General features: G+C 47.8%; 1 protein-coding gene across 2 annotated transcripts in view; it reads right to left on the bottom strand.

Moving 5' to 3' along the window:
• Positions 1 to 27,380, bottom strand: part of LOC147451509 (uncharacterized) — a 141,811-nt gene that overhangs the window by 38,156 nt on the left and 76,275 nt on the right. The window contains exons 7-9 of one of the 2 annotated variants that reach the window (XM_086520399.1): positions 26,213 to 26,629; positions 25,323 to 26,128; positions 25,069 to 25,219 (exon numbers count right to left, since the gene is read on the bottom strand). In XM_086520399.1, the coding sequence (XP_086376525.1) occupies positions 25,069 to 25,219; positions 25,323 to 26,128; positions 26,213 to 26,629 (1,374 nt within the window). The remainder of the gene's footprint in view (positions 1 to 25,068; positions 25,220 to 25,322; positions 26,129 to 26,212; positions 26,630 to 27,380) is intronic. The other variant, XM_086520400.1, reaches the window with a different exon arrangement.

Here is a 27,380-nt window from a genome sequence, read left to right as displayed (position 1 = left end):
CTTGAGTAGTGCGATTTCCTCATCTTGGGCCTTCACGCGATCCTCGAGTGAATGTATCGTGCTTTCCTGTGCTGCCAAGTGTGCGTCGAGTTCGTTAATAGTACCTAGGAGGTGGCGGTTGATCTTGCTGATGGACTCGCTCAATTCTTCTTTGTATTTTTGGATGGCATCCTCCACCGGGTCATCCTTGCCATTCTCCTTTCTCATGATTGAAAGGCCGCAGTAGGAGAGGGAGAAGGGCACAGAAGTGAAGAAGAGGTTTTTTTTCTCTCTCCTCTCTCTCTACGCGTGCAGGCCTATTCTCTCTCTACGCTCTCGGATTTCCCCTCTCTACGCCTTCTTTCTCTACGCTTGAAATCCCCTCTCTCTCTCTACGCCTAAACCTCCTCTCTCTATGCTGGAAAGAAATCCATCTTCTCTCTCTACATTAGAACCTCCTCTCTCTACGTTGGGAAAAAAATCCAAAAAGTCCATCCTCTCTACACGGCAGGGGGGGGAAGGCAGCAACAGCGCACCGCGCGCGTGCGCACACACACACACACACACACACACAGAGACGAAATGAAATGAAATGTTACACTAACGTCTTCAAAAGGCCAAAATGACCTATGAGACCAATCTCTTACAAAATGGTGAATCTAATACCATGTCTGGGTACAAAAGAACTAGAACAAAGATACTACTACCAGATTCCATCGTCATTTGCACTCTGGATGTCGAGAGAGTATGGCTCCAATCCTCTGTTGTAGTCTCGGTTGATGCTCTGCAGCCTCTCTCCTCAATCGTGTTGTCCGGATCTCCGTAGCTCCAATGCTCGATCGATGAGAGTGCCGGTAGTGTTCGAATGAGTGTGGGCTGAGCTCTACAGTGATGGCTGCTCCTCTGGCTGTCCCATATCTAGCGAAAAGAAATCTGTAATCCGTCTCTGGGACTCTTCAACAGCTTTTTGAGTCTGAGCTCTCGTTATAGCTTGAACAGGCACAATGTTATCATTTTTTGAGCTGCTTGGAAGTTGTACAATCCCTTTGACCTCCTTTGTGTCCATCCCTCTCCTGGATGGGTGGTCTCCTGGATGGGTGGTGTGGACAATTAGGAATCAGATGTGTTTTTGCACAATCAGTACAATAGCCATCTACTTGAATCATCTCCTTGCGAGGATATTCTGATCTTGGGGCTTCTGGTATTTTTGGATAAATGTAAATAGGTTGTGCCATAGTCGTGGACCTATTTGCGACAAAGGACAGTGTTCTTGCATCCATAGTATATCGCTTTTCTGTTGGTTGGATTGTTGTGTACCTTGGTAGAAGATGTGTTATTGGGGCTGGTTGTGCATATCTCTGGTGTCTCTCTCTATCTCTCCCCAGTAAAGTATCTCTATATCTGTGTAGCTCAAGTAGATATAGCCCAAGACATCTCTAATCCTCATAACTCATGATCCTAGAGACAGGACCGAAACCCTCTCTGAATAAGCAGTGGAAACGGCCCCGTATCTCATAGTACATTGTGCAATGACATATGTAATGTAGCTCTGTCTCTGGCTCTAGCTGGCATAAGCGGCATATCTTGCTGTCTGTTGGTATCCCTCTGAATCTATCAGTCTCGATCTCCAGTTGATGTGAGGATGTGCGTATCTGACCAATGGCACACCACAAACCATGAGACATATGTGTGTCCATGTAGCTGGGTCGAATCACAAACCCATCTCCTCTGAGGTAGAGAAGATGCTCTCTATAGAAAGCCATCTTCGTGCCCAACTCCTGTGGCGGCTCTATCCATGTCCTCCTGGTATCCAACTGGATGAGGTCTTGATGATCCTCTTTGAGGGTCATGTTAATAAGAGTGGGTGTACAAGGAGCTTCCTTACCTTTCCCTTTCTTGGCAACCTCAATCCATTTTTCGGCCTCCTCTACTTTCTTTTGTGTTGCGGAGATGACCGCGGCCCATGACTTCCTTCTCCTCACCTTCCTTGATAACCCGTATTTCTTCTCTCATGGTATTCAATCCTTCCATCATGGATGGCTGAATTTCACCTTCTTCAAGCTGCCCACTTTTTGCTTGTAGATTTCGGATGATGGAATCTTAGATGACCGTTTCTTCTCGAGCAAAGCGATCCTCCTACACATGCTATCTCTTTCTTCGGTCCATCTTTGAAGAATAGTGCTCCTCTCCTTCCTCTACTCTTCCACTTCGTTTCTCAATTCTCTCATTTCCTTCTCTATTGCCGACATCCACTTCCCTGTCCGCATGAAGGAGGCTTTGTGGGCGGCCCGTGAGGGATGCATCTTCTTACACATGGGGGAAGCCGTTGGCACTTCTCCGATGCTTCCCATGAGAGAGAGAGAGAGAGAGAGAGAGAGAGAGAGACTCTAAAACAACAAAAAAATACAAGAAACCCTAAAAAACAGCAAGAAATGCTTGTGAAACCTTAAAAAACAGTAAAACACAGATTTGAAACTCTAAAAAAGAGCAAGAAACGGTGATGAAACCCTACAAAGCAGCAAAAAACAATGACAAAACCTAAAAAACAGTTTTGAAACCTAAAAAACATTGACAAAACCCTAAAAACATCGAAAAAGCAATTTCGAAACCCTAAAAACAGCAAAGAAGAAATGATGAAACCCTAAAAACAGTGAGAGAGACCCATGAGAGAGAGAGAGAGAGAGAGAGAGAGAGGAGTCGTTACGAAGCAACGGAGTCCCACTTCCAAATACACTCGGCCCAAAGACTGGCGCCCCTTTCAATTTAAGTACAAAGCCCGGGAGGTGTGCTCTGCATCGGCTTCCAACCTAATCTGCAGAGCGTATCCCCGAGGCATCACACTTGTGATATACCCCCCTCTTGAAAGAAGAGTAATCGCCCTTAATTACGCCTCCAAAACAAACAAAGGACAAAAACTAGCTCAATAGACAATGACTCTATACTCACATGTAACAGACAGCACACATCTAGTACTTGCACAAAGACACGAGTCATTGAACAATTACATCATATTCACACCACTATCCCACTCAAGTCTCAAATACAAATCATGATCTTTGTAACTTATTTAGTGATCACATCTAGAGTCTAGATAGCACTAATCTTTTCAAGGATGTCTTACTAAGTCTCGTTACTAACATATTCATATCTTTTCTTACATTTCATGCAAACATGCCAATGACCATCCCCACAAGAAGTACATTCACAAAGAATGCATCCGCACAAATCCTAATCCACACTAGATTTTGGATTAACATTCACATAGTTCACACTAAACACTCAAATGCAAACAATGAAACTATTCATCTCATCAAATCCAAAACTATTGATGCACATAGATGATAGATCGTAATCCAATAATCTTATCCTTTCGGAATTGTTGATACATTAAGATCAATATCCAAGCATCTCATCCAGATAGAACTCTTGATGCACTAAATCCATCATACAATCATCAATATCAGACAAAATATTGCAGACATTTCACCCCTCGCAGTCAAACAAGCAAATGTTTACAAGAATACTCGATCAATCAATTCTTTAGCACTAGTTTGGTAACCTGATGGGACATAAAAGTGTCTTTTCAAGGTTTTGAAAAAAATTAAATACTCATATCATATGTATGCGTTTGTAGACGTCCTTACTTTAGCTCAAAGCTAACACGACACTTTATGTGGCAAAAATAAGAAGCACTCACAACTCTTTACTGTATGGTCGTGATGATCTCTCAAAGACAAAAGAGTGCTCAATTTGACCAAGAACAGCTTATTTGCTAGGTCAAACCCATTTTACACAAGGGAAAAAAATCCCTAGACAATGAGCTTATTTTTCCCGCAAACAGCAATGAGTTCTTGACCAAATGCTATGGTTGTTATAGGCCCAAAATTTTCTATTGAACATAGAATTAAGTACAAAAAAGGAGCATTTTTTGCAATTTTCTGACCTATTATCAATGTCTCCATGTATACACCTTTCATTATCTTTATGAATGCTTCAACTTTACACACTTTGGTTCTTTACTTTCATGCTCAAGCACAGAAAGCATCAAAAGCATCAAAAAATGTCTTTCTAAGTCAATTTGGAGCACTCCTAAGAAGTTCAAAAACTACACAAATGAAAAAACTGCCTTTCACAATGTGGCCTTCTGTATGGCATATAAACCTATCAAATTGGCACTGGACTAGAATTGTACACCTATATTTGGCATAGTCACATGGGACACCCATTTTTGGCCTTCCCGTCCCCACTTGCCGTCCCGCCCTCTTTTTTACACTAAAAATCCATTTGAACCCCGTCCCCCATCCCCACTCCTCGGGACGCCTCCCTTGTGACTATGATATCTGGACCTAAGCTTGAAACATACCACATTTATTGAGTGAAATTTAGCAATTTGAAGCGAACATAGTATTAACTCAAAATGAGTTTGATTTTGGTAAGATGGAAAATCACATTTGTCTTTATGTTGTTTGCTATTTTAGGGTATTAAGTGCCTCGAAACTAAAGGAAGAAGAGTTACATAGTGAGAACTCCACAAACACACTCAAAATGGCCTTTTGATTACAAAGATACTCCCAAAATATTCATCAAAATGTGAATTTTACTTATAAATCAGCACAGAGAATTTTTTGTAAATGAGCCATAGCTTCCAATACATAGGCTTTCCATTTTATAGAAGCATAAATATAAAAACACATTTAGAACTACCTATGCTAGCTTTGTAGTACTTTAGAGGTCACTAAGTTGTGTTTTAAGGTGATCTAATGCCGATTTCACGAAAATTGGCCAAAAACAACACACGCTTTTTTCTCAAGTTAGGTTTAAAAATGTTATTCAAACTCAACTCTAAAGGTGGAATCAGTAGCCCCAAGAAATTCCAAGTTTTTTTCAAGTCATAACCTAGCTTTGTGGATATAGAGCACTTTAAAACTTCCTTGGCATCTCAAGCAATAAATTTAGAAAGTTACTGAGTTAAGAGAACACAAAAGTGTCCAAAGACATTAAAGTGTCCTGTTATCAATCTTGTGTTAGGAATTCCCATTTCAATGTACATCTTTTCATAAAGTCGTTTGGCAAAATACAACTAGAGGTCAATAGGGTAGGGGACAGAGGGGATTGGGTAGGCGCGAGAAGGGAGGGTAGGGGCAAGAGGGGATTGGAGAGGGGCAAATTGGAGAGGGTAGGGGCGAGGGGGATTGGGTAGGGACGACAGGGGGAGGGTAGGGGCGAGGAGGGGCTAGGTTTAGGGTAGGGGAGAATGTAGGAGGGTAGGGGCGAGGGGGATCGGAGAGGGTAGGGACGAGAGGGGGAGGGTAGGGGTTAGAAGTGATGAAGGATAGGGCGAGGGGTGTTAGCAAGGGACGATAGAAGGAGAATCTCCATTTATTGTAGCCATCCTTGGAGAGGTAAGCTTCGACTTGGTCGGATAGTCAAACACAGCGAAGATTGCGGAATTAACCAATTCCTGCAAATGAGATTACACTTTGATCGGCGTTACACTATCCCAAACAATGAAAGCTGGGTCATTCTCACTCGCAGAGTGAATAGAGACCCCATAACAAGGCGTCGACTTAGTAGCTTCCAACCACTCCACCAAATCATCTTCTGACCCGTCAGGTGGAGTCGGCTATTCAAGTTCAGGGTTGGATTCCATCAACAAAGAAGTATGTTGCACTACTGGATCTATCTCTCCTTCAAGTCGAATGGGTTTCATTGGAGAACCGAGAGTATGGATCCAGGTTGCATCATTTCCCCAATCATGTATTGCTTTAGTGTGCCCCAACCATGGCCTGCCGATGAGCAAGGGAAATCCACCTTCAACCCTTGGAAGACGAACCACGACAAAATCCAGGCTAAATGTGAAGTCATGCACTAACAAAGGCACCTTGTCGACTATTCCCAAGGGGTAAACGATTCTCTGATCGGCCAGAGTCACTGTGAATGGATCGGGCCTAGTAGGCTTGAGACCCAATGCCAGCATAGTGAATTCACGCATCAAGTTGATGCCAGATCCACCATCAACTATAACACCTGAAAAGTGTTATCCTAGAATAGGCACAATTAGACGAGGACTCCTGTAATCACAGAGGAGCAGTGGAAGAGGAGATCATGTAGGAGTCGAAGGACTGCACTAGGAGGTACCCGCCACTAGACCATGCACCCGGGTAAATCGATTGAATAACTGCAAGAGTGTCACTTCGAAAACTCGCATCTACCCCCACATATCATAGAATGACACTTGTTGGGGGTGTTCTTCAAGATAGTCTCTGTTGTAAGCCTTCCTTTTCTACTAGTGGTTGCTCGGGTGCTTTCATCTTCTCTAGGTCGGCTACTGCTTCCACGAAAGCTTCATCAATATCGGAGAGCAAAGATAAGGATCCTTTCTTAGCACTAGGGGATGGTGTCAAAAACTGGTGACGTGGCACTACCCCAAATACATGAACTCTGACGAGGACCCGCAATATGCGCTGACATGCTAACGCGGCATATCGTACGGACTTCCGGAAATTCCGCCGCAAAACACGTTGATAGGGTGATGTGGCACAATGTACGGAAATCCCGCTTTTTGCGGAGCTGATGACATGGCAAACGTACAGAATTCTTGATTTTTGTGCTAGATGAAAATTGGTAGCTTTTGGCAATAGTTGCTTTATTTTGTAAGGCTTTTCACTTACTGTTTTTGGGCATCCATTGTAACCAATAAATAAGTGGGCAGGGACTCACTTCTCAGAGCATCTGGACGCAGAGTCTGAGAGTGAGCACACATCTCCGCAAAGTGCCCCAAAAAGGCACAGCAAGAATAGATTGAAGACAGGCCAGAGAGTTCTAGAGCAGCACAGGAACGTGGCAGAAAAGGCAAATGAAAACATAATTGGTACCATATTGCGTGGGGCCCGAACTGAATCAGATGAACGAAAGTACAAAACTTTGCCGCACTTAGGGCAAAGTGAAAGATCAGGAAGCCCTCATTTTCTTTGATGGAGGAGCCAAGGCCAACTTCTTTTCACTTGAATTGGAGGCTCGATTTGGAATTACGCACGACGGGCTGAGGCCATTGGGGGAGGTAGTTCTAGCGGCACCCGAACGGGATGTTGCCATTACACCGACCACTGGCAAACTTCGTTTGCAATCTCAGGGGTGTTTAGGGCACGAGGACTTCTACGTAATGCCCTTGGGAGGTTGTGACGTCCTCCTCGAAATCCCTTGGTACCACAAGAACAACGCCGTGATTGACTATCGGGCTGAGAAAGCGACTTTGACAAATGAAGGGCACACAGATTGTACTTGATGAAATTCACTTTCTTTACTCGAGTTCCTGGAGAGAAATGAATGATGATTGAAGGTCGAATATGTTTTGACCTCGAAAAAGAACGCCAAGATTATCTCCTCACATGCTAATTGTTTCTCTGAGGGCCTGCCAAGCGAGTTGCCACCAGGTCGTCCCGAGGATCATACTATTGATCTGATACCTGGAAGCACACCACCGAACCGGCCACCTTACCGAGTGAGCCGAGCCTAGAATAAAGAGATTATGAACCAAGTGAAAGACCTCTTGGAAAAGGGTCTTATCCAGCCGAGTACTTCACCTTACTGCTCTCCGGTGTTGTTGGTTTTGAAGAAAGACGGATCTTGGAGAATGTGCATTGACTATAGAGCTCTCAACAAAATCACCATCAAGAACACATTTCCGATTCCCAGGACCGATGATATTCTAGACCGACTACAAGGATCCTCTTGTTTCAGCACGATCGATTTGAAGAGCGGATATCATCAGATTCGAATCGCGCTAGGAGATGTCTAGAAGACAGCTTTTCGGACGACCTTCGGTTTATTCGAGTTTTTGGTTATGCCTTTTGGGCTTATCAATGCTCCAGCGACCTTTACCCGAATGATGGACAAGATTTTCAAAGAGTACAAATCTTTTGTGGGCACTTTCTTTTATGACATTATTGTCTTCTCCAAGGATGAGGCAGAACATAGAGAACATCTGCTACAAGTCTTTCAAGCATTACGAAATCACAAGTTGGTGATTAATGCAAAGAAAAGTGAATTTTTCCTACTCGAGATACACTTTTTGGGACACATCGTCTCAGCAGCAGGAGTGCAGATGGACCCGGCCAAGATAGAGACTATCCATGATTGGCCCGATTTGAAGATTAGAAGCTTCTTGGGCTTATGTTCTTTCTACTGGAGGTTCATTAGAAAGTTTGCAGAGGTTGCTTCCCCTTTGCATACTTGACACAAAAAGGAGTCCCTTTCTCGTGGGGACCCACAGAGGTGACTGCCTTTCGGACATTGAAAGAGAAATTGACTACAGAACAAGTTTTGACTTTGCCGGATTTGCAGAAGTCATTCGAAGTATATTGTGATACTTGTAGTCGTAGTCTGGGTGCGGTCTTGATGCAAGAAGGCGGTCTTGATGCAAGAAGGCCATGTCATTGCCTACAAGAGCCGATTGTTCTCAAGACCGGAATTGACAGCACAAATATATGAGAAAGAGCTTTTGGCGATTATCCATGCTCTTACTCAGTGGAGACATTACATACCCGGAGCTGATTTTACGGTCTTCACAGATCACCAGAGTTTACGCTACTTCTTGTCACAGAAGCAGCTATCGGAAAAGCAGATGCGGTTGGCGAACATCTTCACTTCCAGATTGCCCATGTGCAGGGACAAAAGAACTTGGTGGCGGATGCTTTGGCCCGGAAGCCGTTGGTTATGGCTATTTCCGCGATACATCATAGGAGCTTCGAGGATATGGTCGATCAACATGCCACAAATACAGATTTTGCAGATATTTTCACTCGGATACGGAATGGGGAGGTACTAGCGGGATATTCCATTCGGAATGGCTACTTGATGAAGAAAACCATGTTGTGCGTTACACAGCCGTTGCGGGAAAAGGTTTTAGCCGAATGCCACTATCCACCTTTTTGGGGTCACCGCGGCATTGCTACCACCTTGAAAGGTGTGGAGAGATACTTCTTTTGGCCGAGACTCAAGAACGACATGGACGATTTTGTACGCAGTTGCTTGGTATGCCAAAAGGTCAAGTTTGACAGGCATAAAGCACAGGGATTGTTATAGCCTTTACCCATAGCCACCCGCCCCTGGGAAAGTATTGCAATGGATTTCATTTTTTATCTCCCGACAACACAAAGTGGGCACGATGGTATCTAGACTGTTATTGACAGATTTAGCAAGCAGACTCATTTCATTCTAGTGAAGAAAACAGTCAAGCTGGATTACTTAGCGAGACTGTTTGTGGCCCAGATCTTCAGATTACATGGCATGCCTGAGACAATTGTCTTCGACAGAGACCCTAGATTCACGAGTTTGTTTTGGAAGGCTATTTGGGAGAACATTCGCACGCGGTTGCAGTCCTCATCATCTTTCCACTTGCAAGCAGATGGGCAATCTGAATTTGCAACTTCAGTCGTATTGGATTTGTTGAAGTCTTCTTCGTTGGATCAAAAGACTACATGAGAAAGGTTTTTACCTTTGGTGGAATATGCCTACAATAACACGATCAACTCTTTGATGAAGAAGGTGCCATTTGAGATTATTGAATTTGCTACGAAGGTTCCACCCTTCCTTAGCACGAAAGATAAGATTTTCTTTTGAAGCCGACCAGTTCACGAGGGACTTGGACTTGGTCCGAAAGGCTTTGGAGAACTCTCAGGAAACATAGAAAAAGGCAGCAGATCAACATCGTCGCGATTTGAAATTAAAGGAGAACGATTGGGTGCGTGCTCTTACGTTTTGAGAAGGCACGCCTAAAAAAAGGAAAGGAGCGGCTTTTTCCAAAGCTTAGCATGAGATACTATGGACCTTTCCAGATTTTCGAAAAGATAAATCATGTCTCCTTTCGACTGATACTTGAAGGATTCACAATGCTTTTCATGTGAGTCTCCTGAAGCCTTTTAAAGGCGATGTGCCCGATGATGGGGAGCCTGATGAGCAACCCGAAGTGGAGGAAAACGAGGACATACTCGTTCCAGAACAGATTTTGGCACATAAAGAAAGAAAGGTAAAAGGTAAAATGATACGGCGGTTCTTGATTGAATTCAAGAACTATCCCGCATTGGAGGACCTAGCAGATACTCCTCAGATTGTGGGATAGTTCTTGAATTCAATCCTGCCAGTCTATTCAAAATTGAACCCCAAACTCAACTGGGCGGAATTTGGTGCAGATGACGTGGCAAAACGTACGGAATTCCTGATTTTTGTGCTGGCTGAAAATTGGCAGCTTTTGGCAATAGTTGCTTTATTTTTGAAGGCTTTTCACTTACTGCTTTTGGGGCTCTGCTTTTGGGCATCCCTTGTAACCAATAAATAAGTGGGCATGGCCTCACTTCTCAGAGCATCTGGACGCAGAGTCTAAGAGTGAGCACCTACCCACTCTCTTGTACTTTGAACACAGATTAATACAAAAAGAAATACCGAAAGGGGCACGAGTCTTTGGGGCCAATATCTCTAGGCACGGAACTCCGCCGGGCCGTGTCGATCAATTGTGAACTGTGAACTGTTTTGAAGTGAATCTCTATTGTGCCGCGGTAGAATCTTGACTTGGAGTGTCCAAGTTTATTACAGATGGTTTGTCGACAGTTGGGATCAGGGTATCAACTGGTGGGGTAGTGGGTGAATGAGTAGAACTTGCTGGAAGGCTGAGGCCCAAGGATGCCCTCTGGACCCGAGTGAGGACACCAGCGGGCTCCTCTACCTGCTGGAACTTGTCATGAAGGGCCACCACATGAGTGGAAGGTGACGGTGCTATCAAATTGACTTTGGTAAAGGTGAATTCAGGTTGACTCTGACTTGGGCTCCAAGACGTAGATGCGCGTTGTTATGGACAATCCTTACTAGAGTGATCCTCAGCCTCAGGGCAATGTCGGCAAGGACATCCTAGTAACTAAGTCAAACTTTGTAAATAATTAATTTATTTACGAAAAAAGAATTATCTAATTAGTTGTGTGCACACCAGAATAGACCTAGCAGTTCTAAGGCCTCAGGTGAGCCTAAATGCGGGCTAGAACACCTCAGAGGGACCTTAGCAGAAATTACCCTGAAGCCCTAGTGATTGGGAAATCGGGTCTTCAGAAAGGGGTAAGCAGTAGCCTCAGATTTTAGGCTCAGGAAAAATACGCACGTCAATACAAGCACATGAATGAGATGGGGTCCTTAGAACAATGACCCTGAGGATAATAAAGCTAAAAAAGCCTTAGGGTAAGTTTCGTTAAATAAAATTTAACGGTCCGTGCCCGCGCAAGCGGCCGGACAAGTGTGAACAGGTAAAGGCGGTGCAGTGCAAGTGTGGCATTGCGTCGGCAGACCTTTGGTGTTCTCATAAAAGAATCATTGGTAGCATTTGTTAGTTAGTTGCACATTTTTAATTAATGAGCTAGAAGTTTTTAAAGTCAAAAGTTGAATGGTTTTTAAGTTTTTAAAGTAAGTGTGCCAAGTGGCACACTTACCAATGCAAACTAACTCTCTCTCTCACTCTCACCCTCTCTCTTCCTAGCGCCCCCTCTCCCTGATGGCTATTTAGGAGCCCCCCTCCCCCATTTTCAGGGCTGGCAGTGCACCTACCCCCCCTAATGTGAGCGTGCTCTACGCGGTGGAGCCCTCCATTGAAGCTTGAGAGCAGTCCCTTGCGACATATGTGGTAGCCTTGTGCTCCCATTGTCAAGAACAAGGGATCTCACAGTCATAGACACCTTCTGGTGAAGTTTCATCGCGAGAAGCTGCCGTAGACGCTCTCTTAGCAGAGTGCGGCTGCTGTAATTCTCTGCTTTCAGCCCCTAATCACCTCGATTAGGGCTGTTTTCAGCAGATCAGCCATGGAAATTCTCTTCTCTCTCCTTATCCTAAGTCTACATCAAGTTTGGCGCGATTCCATCGCGAAGAAGACCTTTGTTTCGGCGTAGGGATGTGCACAGGTAAGAATTTCAGGTTATGTGCAGAAAATTACAGCAAGCATGTGCGTGTGCATTTTGCTTGTTTCTCTTTTGTGTTCGATGCATGAATGAATGAGCATGAAGGCAACACATAACGGAAGATGGACTCTCCTCTGTGAGAGCTTCCGATGAGCTGTTTCGGAAGATAGCCTCTCTTTTCGAGAGCTTCCAACCAGTCTCGCAGAAGAGGGGAAATCCCCTAAGCAGTAAGAAAGTGGAAACACTTTCTCAGTCAGTAGTCAGAACAGAACAGAAGAAAGAATAGAGGACGGGCGTATGTCCCGTTCCTGTGCTTGTAAAGATTCTCCCTTAGTAATAAAGATATTCTCTTTATGGGGGGGGGGGGGGACCAGCCCATCTTCTGGTCCCCAATGAAGTGTCAAGTTTTCTCGCTCCCTCTAATTCTCTTGAGTATTTGAAGTGCAATTAAACGTCAGTTTACGCTTCCGTATTTTTGTGACATCCTTCCGGCAGAGGACATATGCTTTGGTAATGTCCATATTCGCCACACCTGTAGCACAAAATGGCATAGTTACACGGAACGGGAACGGGGAACGGGAACGGGGGGCTCCGGGACGTTTCCGGAACGGGGGTCCCTTAGGGTGGCGGAACGGGAACGGAGGCCGGAACGGTAGCCTTGAGGGAAAGGGAGAGGGAGAGGGGGAGAGAGCTTTGAGGGAGAGAGTGAGGTAGAGAGCTTGAGAGAGAGAGGGTTTAAATCCCCTCTTTACATAGGACAGGATGGAAATAACACCCCCCCAAAAGTTCAAAAAAACTGCCCAAAACTGTCATTTTTCTAAATTTTGGTGTTCCGGATTTGCCGTTCCGCTTTCCGGATGCCGTTCCGGGGCCCGTTCCGGCTGCCGTTCCGGTTATGCCTGGGAAGGGAACGGCGTTCCGGTCCCGTTCCCGTTTCAAGGAGGCGCCGGGCTTGGGAACGCGTTCCGGGAACGGGAGGGCCCCGTTCCGCCCGTTCCCTATTACTATGCAAAATGGGCCTATTGGTCAGGCAAGTCGGGGGTCGGGTGGTCTATTCTGCTGCAGAGGGGTGGAGGCTGAGGTGTAGAAGCTCGGAGTGGTTGAGGGAGCATTAGCATTATAGAAGTTCTGAGAGTTAAAATTGCTCTGCATACCTTGCATAGGAGGGGTATTCAACAAAGGTGGCATGTGGTTTGGATGGCCATAGGGAGAAAGCATGTTGGATGCAGGTGCTAGCCCTTGTTGAAGAGTAGGACCAAGACTTTGTTGTATTTGTCGCAATCCTTTGAGATAGTAGTAGTCCTTATCCTCATGTCGCGCCTTTTCACAGAAGTGGCAATAAGCCTGAAGGGGGCATTCAAGTGCAGGGTGCCCTAGAGAGCGGCATGAGCTACACCAAACCATAGCCTTAGCTCCTGCTAGACCTGAGCTCTTCTAGCTCGCGCTTGATTTGTTCCAACGCCTCGTGATGTGGAGGCTTCTCTTGTCTAAGAGAGGAGGACCTCTCCTCTTGAAGAGCTTGTTGTAGCTTTAGGGCGTCTAGTTCCCTGCATAAAGAAGTCAAGGGGTCACATGGATTTCCCAACAGTACGGAGGCAGACTCTATCTGAGGAGAATCGTTGAACAGCCTTCTTGCCCCCTCTATCCGAGTAGCAGCAGCAACAAACTCCTCAAGAGTGGCTTCAGGTCGGAGACTCTCTGAGTTTTTGTTGAGAAGTCTTAGGAAGAGCCTTCTCGACCAGAGTCTTTGTCTAGGTCATGAGTTCTTCAAAAGTCTCATTGGGCTCGAGCATCAAATTGGCCAACTCATCCAGAACTTTTTCTTGGAAGTCCCTTGGTTTGAAGGCTTCACAGAACTGCTTTCGTAATGTAGCCCAAGTTTTAAAATGGTTCTCAACAAACTGACTATACCATTTATCGGCTAGGCCATCCAACATTGATGGGAAGAGCACTAGGTAGACATCTTCTCTGTTGAGCCCATGACCCATGCAGAGAGAGACAAATCTCCTAGCATGGTCGTCTGCATCCTCTGTGGAGAGTCCTCTGAAAGTCGGAAACTTTATATTTACCTTAGCCAGGACGCTTGTGAGCTCCTCCATGGTCGTCTGCTAAGGAGCCAGGTGGTGCTCAAGGGCTTGCTGTACCGCAGTGGTTGAGCACTTTGCTAGGGAAGGTGACCATGGAGGTGTAGAACTAGTTGAGGGAATGGAGGTAGTTGCGTGAGAAGAAGGTAGGGGAAATGGGGCTGGTGGACTTCTGCTTGGCACAAAGGGTTGACGCTTTCTGTGGTAGTACTTCAGAGGACTTAGCAATGAACTTTGTCGATCCTTGGACAGCCTCGTATTTGTCATGCAGTAATCGAACCCACCCAAGCTTTGGGCACTAAGACTTTAGACTGAGGTGATTCAGACTTCACTAGACCAATGCGAGTGACCAAGATGAGAGATTGGACCAAGACAAGTGACTAGACTAAGACGAGTGATTGGACCAAGACAAGTGACTAGACCAGCTGATCGAGCTGGTTGAGAGGAAGCTGGTCGAGACCAAACTGGACTTGGACCATAGCAGGCGACACCAACAGACCAACACAGGTGAGAGCTTAAACCAGCTAGCTCCTCAACCTGTAGGCGCAACAGAGTGAGACTTCAGTTGAGGTCCCACCGGGCGTGCCAAAAATGAGAGCACCTATAGCTGAGATAATGTGTAGTGCTCAATACAGTGGGTGCTCCCGAGTGCAGTGTCCGTGACATCTCACTCCAGTAGGATGAAAACACAAAAGACAATGAATAACACATCGAACACGACTCTGCAGTAGAACCTGAACAGCATGGGACTCAACTAGCTCAAGAGACCAGTACACACCCTGGCATGGCAGCACACTCACCTCCAGCCCAGAACTCACAGGTACAATGGGGGTATGGAGGCTCAAAGGTGTGGAGGCTCAAATGTGCAGGGATGGTGTAGACGAGCTATGCGTGAACTAGACCCAAGAACTCACGACCATACAAGGAAGATGATCCTGTGATATCCGACAACTAGAACCAACCACACATGTGTACCACCATAAGGAGCCACCAACGGCTAACAAATATCCGGTTTAGCTAAGTTATCTCCAAATTGTGGCGGTGATGGTCCGGCCAAGGTGTCGACCAGACCACCACCCATATCCCTGCAACGTGTCACTATCCAAGCGAGAGTCCGTGTCACAAACTGCTGACGTGTCAAAGCCCTGAAGAAGGGAGCCAACTTGCAGATGTCAACCGAGGGGCCTAAACCCTAAGAAGAACAAGTTACAAAAGAAGAAGTCCTACCCGCTTATGGAGACCCCGTTCGATGGGGCCCCAAGTGACATAAAGGATTAAAATAAAGCAGGACCCACACACACACAGAAAAGGCTGGCGGAGCAGCTGATGACGTGGCAACTGTACGAAAATTCCAAAAATTGCACTAATATGATGACATGGCAGACTGTACGGATTTCCACGTTTTGCGTTGATTGCTGTACGGAATTCCGTGATTTACGCTGGCAGCTTTTTGGCATTTCTTTTGGACCAGAAGCTTTTGAGTTTGAAGGCTTTTCGTGTAAACTGCTTTTCATAGGTCAAGGGCCTTTAAATATGTGCTAAGGGCTCATTCTCTCGCATGCTTCCTAGAGAAGGTGCAGAGTCTCAGGTACCAGCTTGTACTGTGTTGATGCAATATAAAGAAATACCGAAAGGGGCGCCAAGGTTTGGGGCCAATACTCTCTGGTATGAAATTCCGCCACTCCGTGTCGCGTGTTGTCTCTCTCTCTCTCTCTCTTAGTTCAATTGTTATTGAAGTGCTAAAAGCCTGTTCAGTCTGTTCTTTTCTATTGGCACGTGGTGCCCGTCTTGTGACAGTCCGTCCAGTGCGAACTCCAACCCAATTGTATTGTCAGTCCAGTGTGAACTCCAACCCACCTGTACTAACTGCATGTCCCATGCCAGTGACACTGTAGCCCTGCCACACTAACAGTACCTATAAAATCTCAGCGAGAAATTAGTGACACTTCATTCCATCTAGCTAATCTATGACAAAGGAGTGGAGTGGCTTCCCTCTTGTGCAACACATACCGCACCAAATTCAACCCATTGAGTCGACGTGCACTTAAGCAATACTAAACTAAAAGCATCAAGGTACAGCTCTAATAATTGAAGGAGAATCTGTTAAGTCGTCCTCCTCCAACCACTTTGCATCAGAACCGAATAGTTCCTCCTCTTGACCAAAATATCGTTGGACCAACTTACCCTTCACTTTCCTTTTGTGCGCTAGGACCTGGTGTTTGTTGCTCTTACTCCTTGTCCACGGGCACATAAATTTGAGTCTTCAAAACTCTCTGATTTATCATCGACTGTTTCCTGTAATTCTTTGTTTGAACAGTTAGGTAGAATGTGCCCAACCTCTCGGCACCCATAGCCTTTGCCCTCTTTGAAGTAGTATGCACGATGCTCTACTGTCAATCTTGACCATCGGATTGGTTCTTGTGCTTCTTGCCCTTCTTTCTCCTTTTTTTTTTTCCAAGAAAAGGATCCTTCTATTAGTTAATGAAAACTGCCCATAGGGCTACATCCACCTCTCGAAGAGAGGGCTACAACAAGCATGATGGGGAGACTCTCCCAATGAAAAAACAGCATATATACAATGAGCTAAATCAAGAGATGGGAGGAGGGAAAAGCCACACAGGTGGGCAGTAGTGCCATCTGAGCACCCCCTGGACTATGGTGTAGAAAGGCCCAGGGCGTCAAAGTCGAAGGAAAGCCTCGCGGCGTTCCCGCATGCGGTTGGAGCTACCCTGTAGTCCCTCAAGCTGTCCTCTGAGAGTATGGATCAGCTCTAGCCAAAAGTCACGAACAGCCTCTGCTGGTGGCATAGGGCGAGCCTCAAAGATGCGGAAACAGCTGGCCCGCCAGATGAACCAAAGTGTCAGGCCACTGATGAGCTCCCAACACTCCTCTCTCTCACTGCACCACTCCTGTGGAGTAAGCTATGTAGCAGGTTGGAGTGTAGGTGGCCCCCCCTGCATCACTATCATCCTGCTGGTGGAAGATAGCTCAAATTGGAGTGCGGGGCCCGTGAGTGTGGACCAGGCCGCTGCTCCCCAAGTGTACTGTCGAGCCGTGGAGAGAGCAGGCATCAGCCGAAGAACTCGTAGCCACACCTGCTAGGCCGAGGGACAGTCCCAAAGACAATGACGCTGACTCTCCACCAACTGGTCACAGGCTGCACATGCGGCCGAGAGACCACTATGCACAAACCAACTCCCTACTGCTATGCTCTGTGTGCAACCAGCCACTGAAACAAAGTGACGCGCCTCGGCTGTCTGGAGTCCCACAGCCGTTGCCAAAAGGCTGCCAAGAACTCGACTGTGAGGCCCTCCTCCTGCCAATGACGTGCTGTAGCGGGGCGGGCCTCTCTCTGTGCTGCAAGTATATGACGTCCAAGCCGAACAGTGTACTGAACGAAGGGGACTCTTGGGCGGTCTGCAGAAGAGAAGGGGTCCCTCCATAGCCACTCACCAGGATCCCACTGTACTCGTGCCAGTGGACAACACTCCCAAGCCCATAGCCTCCAGTGTCCAGTCTCAAGAGCTGTTGGGTCAGGGTCTATGACGCAAGTCCTCCCACAGATGCCCACAACCCGGATCCTCTGGAAACAGCACTCTGCTACCTGCGGGGCCTCTACTGCAACTTGCTGTAATCGTCCCCCACCCTGAAGCTCGAAGAAGAGGGCTGGGACAGTCTCTGAGCAGGCCCTGACTGAAATGAGAACCTCCAGTCGTGTGAAGGCTCCCATCCACCGGGGTGCTACTGGCTCAAGAGGCGTGAGCCACTCACCTAGAACTGACTCTGAGATGTCCTGACACATGCTCTGCACCCCTCTCATGCCCTGTAGCTGGAAACCCTGCACCTCCTCTGACAAACCTGTGAACTCTAGCCAGTCACCTAGAGAGCGCGCTAGACCTGCTGCCATGGGACCCCAAGAAACATGAGGTCGACTCCCAACCAAGTGGCCTCTCTGAGTGCTAACCATGGGGTTCTAGACGAGGGGCTGCCGTAGGCGCTCCTCTGTGCACGTCGACTGTCTCTGCTCTAGGCCACGCCGTAAGAGCTCCCAGGATCGAAGCAAACTCACAGTGAAGCGGTCCTCCAGTCTCCTTCTCAAACCAACTCGGCGCATCTCTGTAAAGATCCATCTGGTCGAAGGTTGCCAAGGGCCTCCTGACTGAGGCACCCTGGCACGAAGCCTCTGCAGCAAGAACTCCTTCCAAGGCTCCTCTCATGGAAGAAGTCCTCTGACTACGAACTTCCCAAGAAGGGCTCTCCTCTGCTGTGCTGGATCAATGATCCCAAGCCCTCCCTGAGAACAAGGAAGTGTGATCACCGACCAAGCCACCTTGGCTCGGGCAATCTGAGTGTCACGACCTGACCAAAGGAAGTTCCTGATCAGCATCTCTACATGGCTGATACAAGAACTCGAGAAGATCCAGCAAGAAGTGATGTACCACATAGTCGCCAACAACACCTGGTTGGCAACTACTACTCTACCAGCCAGCGAAAGTCGTGCTGAGCTCCAATGTAACAGCTTTCTCCTGATGGACAGGAGAAGAGGAGCAATCTGCTTCTCGGGGGACAAGTCCAAACCAACCTGACAACCCAAGTACCGAACTGCAATCCCTGGGGGAATCCACCTGAAACCCTCTCCTGGCATCCAATCTGGCACAGGAGCACTGCCAACCGAGATAGCCACTGTCTTTCTCCAGTTGATCAATGCGCCCGATGCACAACAGAAGGTCTCCAAAGCCTGCTCACATCTGTGTAGATTGGCCTCCTGGCCCTCTAAGTACAAGGCTGAGTCGTCGGCAAACTCAACGTCCAGAAGCTCATCTCCCCGAATAGGGAGTGCTAAGCCCCTCAGACCAACCTGCTGTCACACCAAAAATCTGCTCATCGCCTCCGCATAGAACAGAGAGAGAAAGGGGGCAAGAGGACAACCCTGCCTGACCGATCGTATGAGCATGAAGCGCTCACCTCTACCTCCTGCCAAAAGCACCTGACTGTGAGCCTGTCTGTACAAAGCTGACACCCCTCTGATCCAAGCATCTGAGAAGCCCATCCTGCGTAGAGTGCCCTCTAGAAAGTCCCAGTCAACTCTGTCGTAAGCCTTCTCAAAATCGAGAAGAAGAATCACAAGGTCCTCCCCCCGGAGCCGTGCCAGGGCAGAAGCCTCCCAGAAAGTGAAGATGTTGTCAAGGATACTGTCTTCCTTGACAAAACCTATCTGAGTCCCATGTATAAGGCTCTCCAAAAGTGGCTGAATCCTCAAACTCAGAGCCTTGGCAAGAATTTTGTAGGCTGAGTTGAGGATGGTGATGGGGCGCCACTGTCGTATCTCATCCAAGGAGCCACCCTCCTTTGGAATGAGGTAAATCAAGCCCTCACTCATGCTATCCGGCATCACTCCTGTGTGCAGAATGTACTGAAAAGCACTACAAAGATCTGGGCCAAGCAGGTCCCAGTACTCCAAGAAGAAGCTGGGAGTCAGCCCATCCTCACCTGGACAGCTACCACGAGGGAGGGCCCTAAGAGCCGTGTGCAGCTCCTTAAGCTAGAGAGGCATCTCTAGTCTCTGGCGCATCTCCTCAGTCACAAGACAAGGCATCTGTGCCCAAACCTGCTCCCTACATGCATCCTGCCGCTCTGACTGGGGCTCAGCCGACAGTAACTCACTGTAAAAGTCAGTAGCAACTGCACGCATATCCTCGGGCTCACAAACAACTGACCCATCCGGTCTCCTCAACTGATTGACCTTGGCATGCGAGTGCCGAGGTCCCACTGTCTCAAAAAAAGCACCTGTCACTCTGTCATCCACCTGAGTCCACTGAGATGCCTGTCGGTGAAAGGCAAACTCGTGACACCTCTCCTTTGTGCAAGCAAGCTCCTGCCGAGCCTGCTGTAACTGCTCCTCCAACCATGGACTGTCTGGATGCTGCTCCTGCATCTTCTGTAGTGAAGCAATGCCTCGTCTGAGACGCTTCTCCTCCTCTCTCGCTGCAGCCCGTCGAGCCAGAGCCTCCTGGAGAAAAAAGTGGCTAAGCTGAGCTAGGCCTAAGGCCACTCTGTCTGCAGGTAGAGCCTGGCTGTCCATGCCCTCTGTCCAGAGAGCCTCTACCCTCTCTCTGAGTGCTGAGTCCAACAAGACCCGCTCTGGGATGCGAAGCATCGTGCTCCCACTCCTCTGCCTGTCTGCCACTGTGAGGATCACTGGTGCATGGTCCGAGAAGGATGTCCCTGCCACGATGCCCACTGATCCCCCCAAGTCACTGAAGTGATCACTAGTGTAGAAGCGATCTATCCGCGATAGATTCACTCCTCCCACTCTGCGGTCCAATCTAGAAAAGGCAAGACTCTCTGGAGGCCTCACAAAGCCAGAATGCTGCCATGTATCCGACACCCTCAAAGTCATACACAACCTCTCCCAAGCTGCTAGCTCGACTCCATGCACAGTAGCATGGCTGCCTCCAATCCTGTCAGAAGGGTCCTCCAACATGTTGAAGTCCCCTCCTACACACCAATGGTCAGCCTGTGGCAAAGACTCAACAATCTGTGACCAAAACTCTGCACGAGCACTCGCCACATTGGGCGCATAGATGTTCAGGAAGCCCACAAGGCCACCCTGAACCTGCATAGTAATCCACTGAGCCCTACCTGGCACAATAATCCCTCTGCCCACAATGGCCTGCTGCAATGAGTCCACAATAGTCATACATACCCCACCCTGGATGCCTCCAGGTCCAAAAGCAGATGACCAAAAGGTATCATATCGTCCACGCAAAATCTGACCACATCGCCAAATGCGGCTCTCAGACAGATGGTGATCCTGAAGCATAAGGAGATCAATCTCTCCTCCCACAAGGCAACGCTGAAGCTCCTGACGCAATCGGCCCCGCTATCGCTGAAACTGGGGCCCACCTAGTCCCTGCACGTTCCACGAGACGATCCTCATGGGGAGCGAGAGAGAACAGATGCTGCCGCAGCAACAAGACGGGCTATCTTCGAGGCTGGCTTGGATGGGGAGTAATCCGCATCCGAGCGTCCTCTAGATAGGCGAGACTGCAGTGAGTGCCTAGCCCAAGCCCAAGCAGAGCGAGCCGTGAGTAAAGCAACCTCCTCTGTCCAGGAGTCCTCATGAATGTATACATAGCAAGGCAAACACTGCGTATCCGCAAAAAAGTACACCACAATGTGCCTACATCCTGATGAGTCTGGGGGTGTCACCGCAAACTTGGCCAGTGGCCACAAAGTCTGCAGCAAATTTGTAACTCCAAGTTCTCCCATGTGGTGAGAGAACTCGAGAACCTGTGTATGCAACCATCCCACCACTGAGTCAAGGGACCACTCTCTCTCGGCCCTACCACAGAGGGGGAAGGAGAAACCAACTGCCGAGTCCAAGGCCTCCGTCCCCCTAGCGGCGAGGTACAAAGCATGGACCCTGAAGCAGGCTGCCTCGTGGTCTACTGCGGAATCGCCAAGAAAGCGAGTGAACCCATAGTCGAAGAAATCCCAGCAGCGTCAGAGGTCAATGCTCATCAGACCAGGAGGGATAGCTGCAAGGAAAGATGTCTGAATCTACAGAGGGGGCCGCAAGAAGGGCTGACCCTCTCTCGCTAGGCGACTCGTGGCAAAGGCGCTGCCAAGAGATCTCCTAGCCGCCGCCGAGGGACCACTCTCCTGAGTCGACTGTAGAACTGGAGCAGGAGGGGAGGGAGAAGGAGCGAGGTGGGGAGTGGACGGGAGCAAAGGGCGGGGGGGAGGATGAGGATGAGGAGGGGAACTCTGAAGGGGGGGCGGCAGGCGAGGGTGAAGCGGAGGTGGAGGCTGGCGTAGGGGGCTCCTCCTGCTCAAGAGGACCAAAGCGGTTCCCCGTGGAAACCCACTGCTCCTGAGTAGGCACCTGAGGGCCACTCTGAGTGCCAGGCTATCGCTGTGGCCCCTGGCGTCGACGGCCACGGGCCTGCTGCCACCCCTCCTCCGCTCTCAGCCCCAGCCTGCCAAGGCTGGGCCGCAGCCACAGCCAACGGCACAGCCAACGGCACAGCCAGCGGCACAGCGCACAGATTCAGAGCCACCCCTCCTCCGCTGGATCCCCAAGCTCGGAGGGTGGCTTTGAATCTGTGCGCTGTGCCGCTGGCTGTGGCTGCGGCCCAGCCTTGGCAGGCTGGGGCTGAGGCTGAGGTGCAGGTCATGGCCTCCTCCGTGGACAAGCCTTCGCTAAGTGGCCCATCTGTCTGCAAATGAAGCACTGGTTCGGGAGACCCGAGTACTCCACACTGTCTAAACCAACCCCCACTCACCCGAGGCAGAAGGATGACCTTCGGGAGCGTGTGGGTATCTCTGACCAAAACTCGAACTGAGGGGATGCCAGCCGCCTTGGCAGCTACTGATGCTGCCATACGAGGTGTCTCCAGGACAGTCCCGATGGCGGAGCCAATCCTGGAGAGAAGTGGTAGGTACTCCCTCCGTAAACCCGGAAAGCAGACTCAGATGGGGATGTCTGCCTCCTCTACTAGCACATCCGAAGTCGGGTCAAAACCATGTCGCCACTGTCGAAAGTGGACGCGTGAAGCTCGGATGGCCAGTGGACTCATAGTTATGACCTTGGAAGCCATCTCGGAGGTCTCGAACTCGATCTGGTAGTACCTCCGTCCGAGAATCTGGATATCCAAGATCTTGCCCACCTCTGTGAGAAGGCGGGCCTGGAGAAGGTCTCGTAGCTCTCCTCTGCTAGGACAGGTGCCGAGAATTTTGCAGATGACCGAAGTCGCCTGCAAACGCTCAACCTCAGCGGCTAGGCTCGCTTGCTGTCAGCGATAGAGCAAGTCGAATGGTGGGCTCAACGGGGTCGGGTGAGGGGGCTTTTGGCGAAGCTGGAGCCTCCATCTGTGTCTACTGCTGTGTCGTAAGAAGAGGTCGACGGGCGGACGCTGCAATCAGGCGCAGGAGACACTGCCCCAAAAATGAAGCAATGCCGAGGAGGCCGAACTGCAACGGATGACGAGGAGAAACCGAGGCGGGGGGGGGGGTTATATGGGAAGGCTGGCGGCAGCAGGAGGAGGGGTTGATGGGGGATGGCGGAGGGCAGGCAGCGGGCGGCAGAGGGTAGGCTAGAGGCAGCACGGGCAGGCAGGAGGCGGCGCAGGAGGACAGGCAGCGGGGCAGTGGGGGAGGGGGGAGAGGCAACGGGCTGAGGAGGGGGCGGGGGGGGGGGGGGCTAGGCGTGCGCAGGGCAGCAGTAGCGAGCGTTGGTTCCCGAGCTCTACCATCAAGTCTTCTTCCAGAGGTTCTTCAGTTTTGCCCTTCTTTCTCCTTAAAAGACTCTTTCTCAGATGACTTGGACACTGGCTTGTCCATAAGTCAAGCAGCCTGAATGTATGGAGAAACCGTGCGTAGCATGTTCCATTAGCTATTGAACGCTCTTGGGCTTCTATTTCAAAAGATAACGCCAGATCTCTATAGGTGATCCGAAACAAAACCGTTCCATCTCCTCCAAAAAAGAGATCTTCCAAAGAGAAGCAATTGGCAAAAAGGCATTTCAAAAATGTTGACTATAGGTAGCCAAAGTGTCATCTTCTGTCACAAAGTGATGATGTGGCGTGCCCAACTAGAAACAATTGGCCGAGAGGACAAGAGAAACTAAACCCGGAAGATGGGCCGAGGAACCTAAGGGGTTAGGGATTAAAAAATCCCTAACCCCTACCAACTTTATGAGCATCGACCAAGGGGCCTAACTCAAAACGTCAAAAGATTGACCTCCGGCTGAAGTTTCCGTAAATTGCCCTCACATGGTGCTGGTACTGATGGGCTGGCTGTCCATTGGGTACTGAGGGTACTGATCTCTGATGATATGAATGCTAACCCTGGGGTCACTTACATAGCAAGGCCAGGCTAGGTCCAGCAATGCCAATAAAAACCCCACAACTTGATATTATGCTAGCTAGATGTCACTTATTAATAAGTTTATGAACTCTTAATAAGAGGTGCTTCCTATGCAATAAAACTGCTTACGCTTGCTACTATGCTAGACTATGCAAACACTCCCAATGCCTACAATTAGCAGACACTGATTGTGCTCATGTGCAATCCGAGGGTATGCAATCTAAAGTGTCTGGACATGCAAGTCCTACGTACAGGCTCACAAGGGTGCCATAACACTTCGTAGGCTATCCTAAACCCTAGAGGTAGGAGTTAGCTTGTCCACATGCACATAGGGTGAGATGTGCATGTGACACCCTATCTCGCTAGATCCAAACCAAAAACCCAAGAGATAACCTCCAAAACTCTATAACACCCCCTCTTAGGTCCTAGGTACACAACATGACCAAAAATTTGGGGCGAATGAATCTGCAAGTCCAGTCCACCACTGCATCAAGCACACCTTTGTACCGCCCAAGATAGACAATCCCATCTGCCAATGGCAACCAAGTGCGCACAACCATCATCAATGTCTGCCCAACTCTAGACCTTCACTGCCTGTACAGCATGCATGTGGGCATGTCATCAATAGCTACGTACAACCTTGGAATCCCCCTATGGAACCTCATTACCATCTGGGAAAAGTACCTGTGAATAGAAGATAGTGGGGCTAATGGATTCAAGACCATCCATAGCAAGTTGGTTCAGGTAATGCTTCCGAACATAACCTTCCATCCCACACGTATAACAAAGAAGTTAAGAACATGTAGTGTTTCCACTTCACCACGTCCAGAAGGATCAACAATCCTCCTCTATGAGTAGAAAGCCTGCTTTTGTACCTAAGTTCACTTACTAAAAATCTTTGTTTCAGAAGACCAGCCCATCTTTTGGTCCCTAGAATTGGCTCCCTTCCCCTTTTGGAATCTCTCCTAAGCTAGCATTTGATTTTCAGCTTTAATATTACAAGCAGAAACCAGAAAATGTGTAAAACAATGTCTTTCAAAGATTTTTGAGTCCTCTGCTAATGAAGAAGTTAATAAAATGAGGATACTGCATAGCTTTTTCCAGCTAAATTTCAAAAAAGGCTCTTGGTATTTCCGAGGTTTGATTGAAAATCTGAAACAACATTGTCCAAAATGATGTCTTTCAACAGACATTTATATTACCTGCATGTGAACAAGCTTGAGTAATTCATGATCTGTTTCCAGTAAAGATGCAAGAAAACCGCATATAATTTCACGAGCCTTAAGCAGTGGTCCAGGATCAATATTGTCACCATGTGGTAAGCATGCTTCCAGAAGTATATGACAAAGGGCACTGAAATAGAAGTAAATCCAAAGCTAACATAAATTTCAGTGAAAAAAATCAGCTCATAATCATGCACTAGAGTACTTGATACACAGATAAGCAAACAACACACCTGTCCTGAGCTAAAAGAGCCGTAATAGCCTCGTCAGACCATATGGTCTGTTCCCTTATAAGTCCTTCTGACACTATCTCTAACTGATTTCTTCGATTGATTGTACGAAATTCTTGGAGGAGATCCAAGACAGTGGAGAGCAAAGGCGTTTGATAAACTTTAGGTTTGCAGGCAAGTAAAACCAAAGGTTGTTGCAGAAGACTGCTGCGGGACCCAAAGGCTGTTACACTCAGTTCCGACACCATTGCTTTCAGCTGCACCACCAGCAGTCCGCCCTTACTATCACATTCTTGCTGTGGTGATGTATCGAGAATAGATTCCATAAAAGCAGGGAGTAGTAAGTGTCTTGAAAGGGGTTCAAGATTTTTAAACCATGAGCAGAATCTTTCCTGGAGACACTGGCTACATTTAGAATCCAAAAGCTTTGGGACTAGCTCTTTGATAATGAACACTTGATAGTCAAGTAGCTCCTTGGTTTTCCCTTTTTCTGCTGGCATGTGGTCTAGAGCACTCAAAACTTGCATAGCAAGCTTCGGATTCAAAACAGCATCCTCCATTGCACTTCTTGCAGAATCCATACTTAGCATTACCGATGTCCCAGGCACTTTTTTACTCATACCTTGATGCATGCAAGAAGAAGAAATTTCACTTTCTGGATATTCTGAGGAGTCTATCTGACATTCCATGTTGTGAAATGCACAGCCATTATCAAGCATTATAGGCATTGTGAACTGCTTATCAAGGCTTGCAAGAAGATCAGAAATTGCCAGCCTCTCTGGGAAGAGTGAAGCAGCTAAGCTAAACCACTACACACAAACTTGTGAAAATCAGACAGCATATTGTGGCTCGAATTAAAGACAAAAGTCCTCATGAAAACTAGCATGTAATACCTGGGGCAAAATGTCCGCAAAATCAAGCCATCTTTCTTCCATATACTGAAAAAGTTCGTGAAAACGAATTTTGAGCAACAAAGCTGTCCACCAATTCTCTTTACTATCTAACGGATAAAAACTTAACACTACTGAGCTTTCAGAGCTACCTGCTCCTTTACTGCGCAAGATTCTCTCTCTGCAAAGAACGTAATAAGTGGTGAGCACCTCCATTGCTACAGCATCAGCTGCTGACTCTGCTTCTCTTTGATTGTCATTATCCATCTGTAGATTTACATTTAAACGTGAAACTCCCAACAATGATTCTTCCACAAAAGAGCGTGATAAGGGTGGCATCCTGAATGTCTGAGATCCAGTGGTGCAATGGACAACAGTGGCTGGAACTTGTGTGTAAGCTTGTATTACTTGGACCAACATCTGCATGACAAGTTCACATCGTCATGCAGAAACAACTTGGAAAAAAAACATTTTGGCCCCTGCTCTTCTACTCAAGACACATCTTGAATGGCATGGGTTTTCAAACAAGCAATGCACATGGTCTAGAGAGGCCGACAGGAACACAACAGGGACTAGGTAAAAAGGTGTCCTACAATAGGCTGCAATTGAGAATTGCATCCATGGAATGCAAGATAATGAGATAATGTAATCCGTTTTTGTTTGGGGCTGCTTCCACATTTAATAACACCTTATACTACCCCATACGTCACATTTTACAACCTTTGCATTGCCTCCTTGTAGTGGATGGTGTATCTCTAGACAAGGGGTGGCATGTTGTGGATCTAGTAAGAACTTGTTATCCTAGTCCCAGTTCCTACATATGCCCTGGCGTTCTGGTCTTAATCTACCTATGCTTTGCTGGATCAGCTGGATCGATAATACTGGCTGGGAGGTGCTGTGACTACCTCATGACCCATGCTTATAGCCAGAGGGGGGTTTGTACCTCTTGCACAGACAGCATCTCTCGATAAAGGAGCAGGTTTACTACTCACAGAAGATTGTTGAATCTTCAAGATCTGGTGAAATGGCAAGACTACAGGTTCTTTGTTCTATATGTGGTATGGAAGGTTATGTTCAAAAGCATTTCCTGAACTGGCTTAATACGAGTGGTCTTTAGTCCATGCCCTCTAACTTTTACTTCTAACTTTTACTTCTACCTACAAAAACTTTT

Source organism: Adiantum capillus-veneris, chromosome 9, assembly GCF_014529385.1.
Source record: "Adiantum capillus-veneris isolate H3 chromosome 9, ASM1452938v2, whole genome shotgun sequence".
In the NCBI taxonomy this organism is placed as follows: domain Eukaryota; kingdom Viridiplantae; phylum Streptophyta; class Polypodiopsida; order Polypodiales; family Pteridaceae; genus Adiantum; species Adiantum capillus-veneris.
The sequence above is the reverse complement of the archived record's forward strand: the minus strand, read 5'-3'. Positions and strand labels throughout refer to the sequence as shown.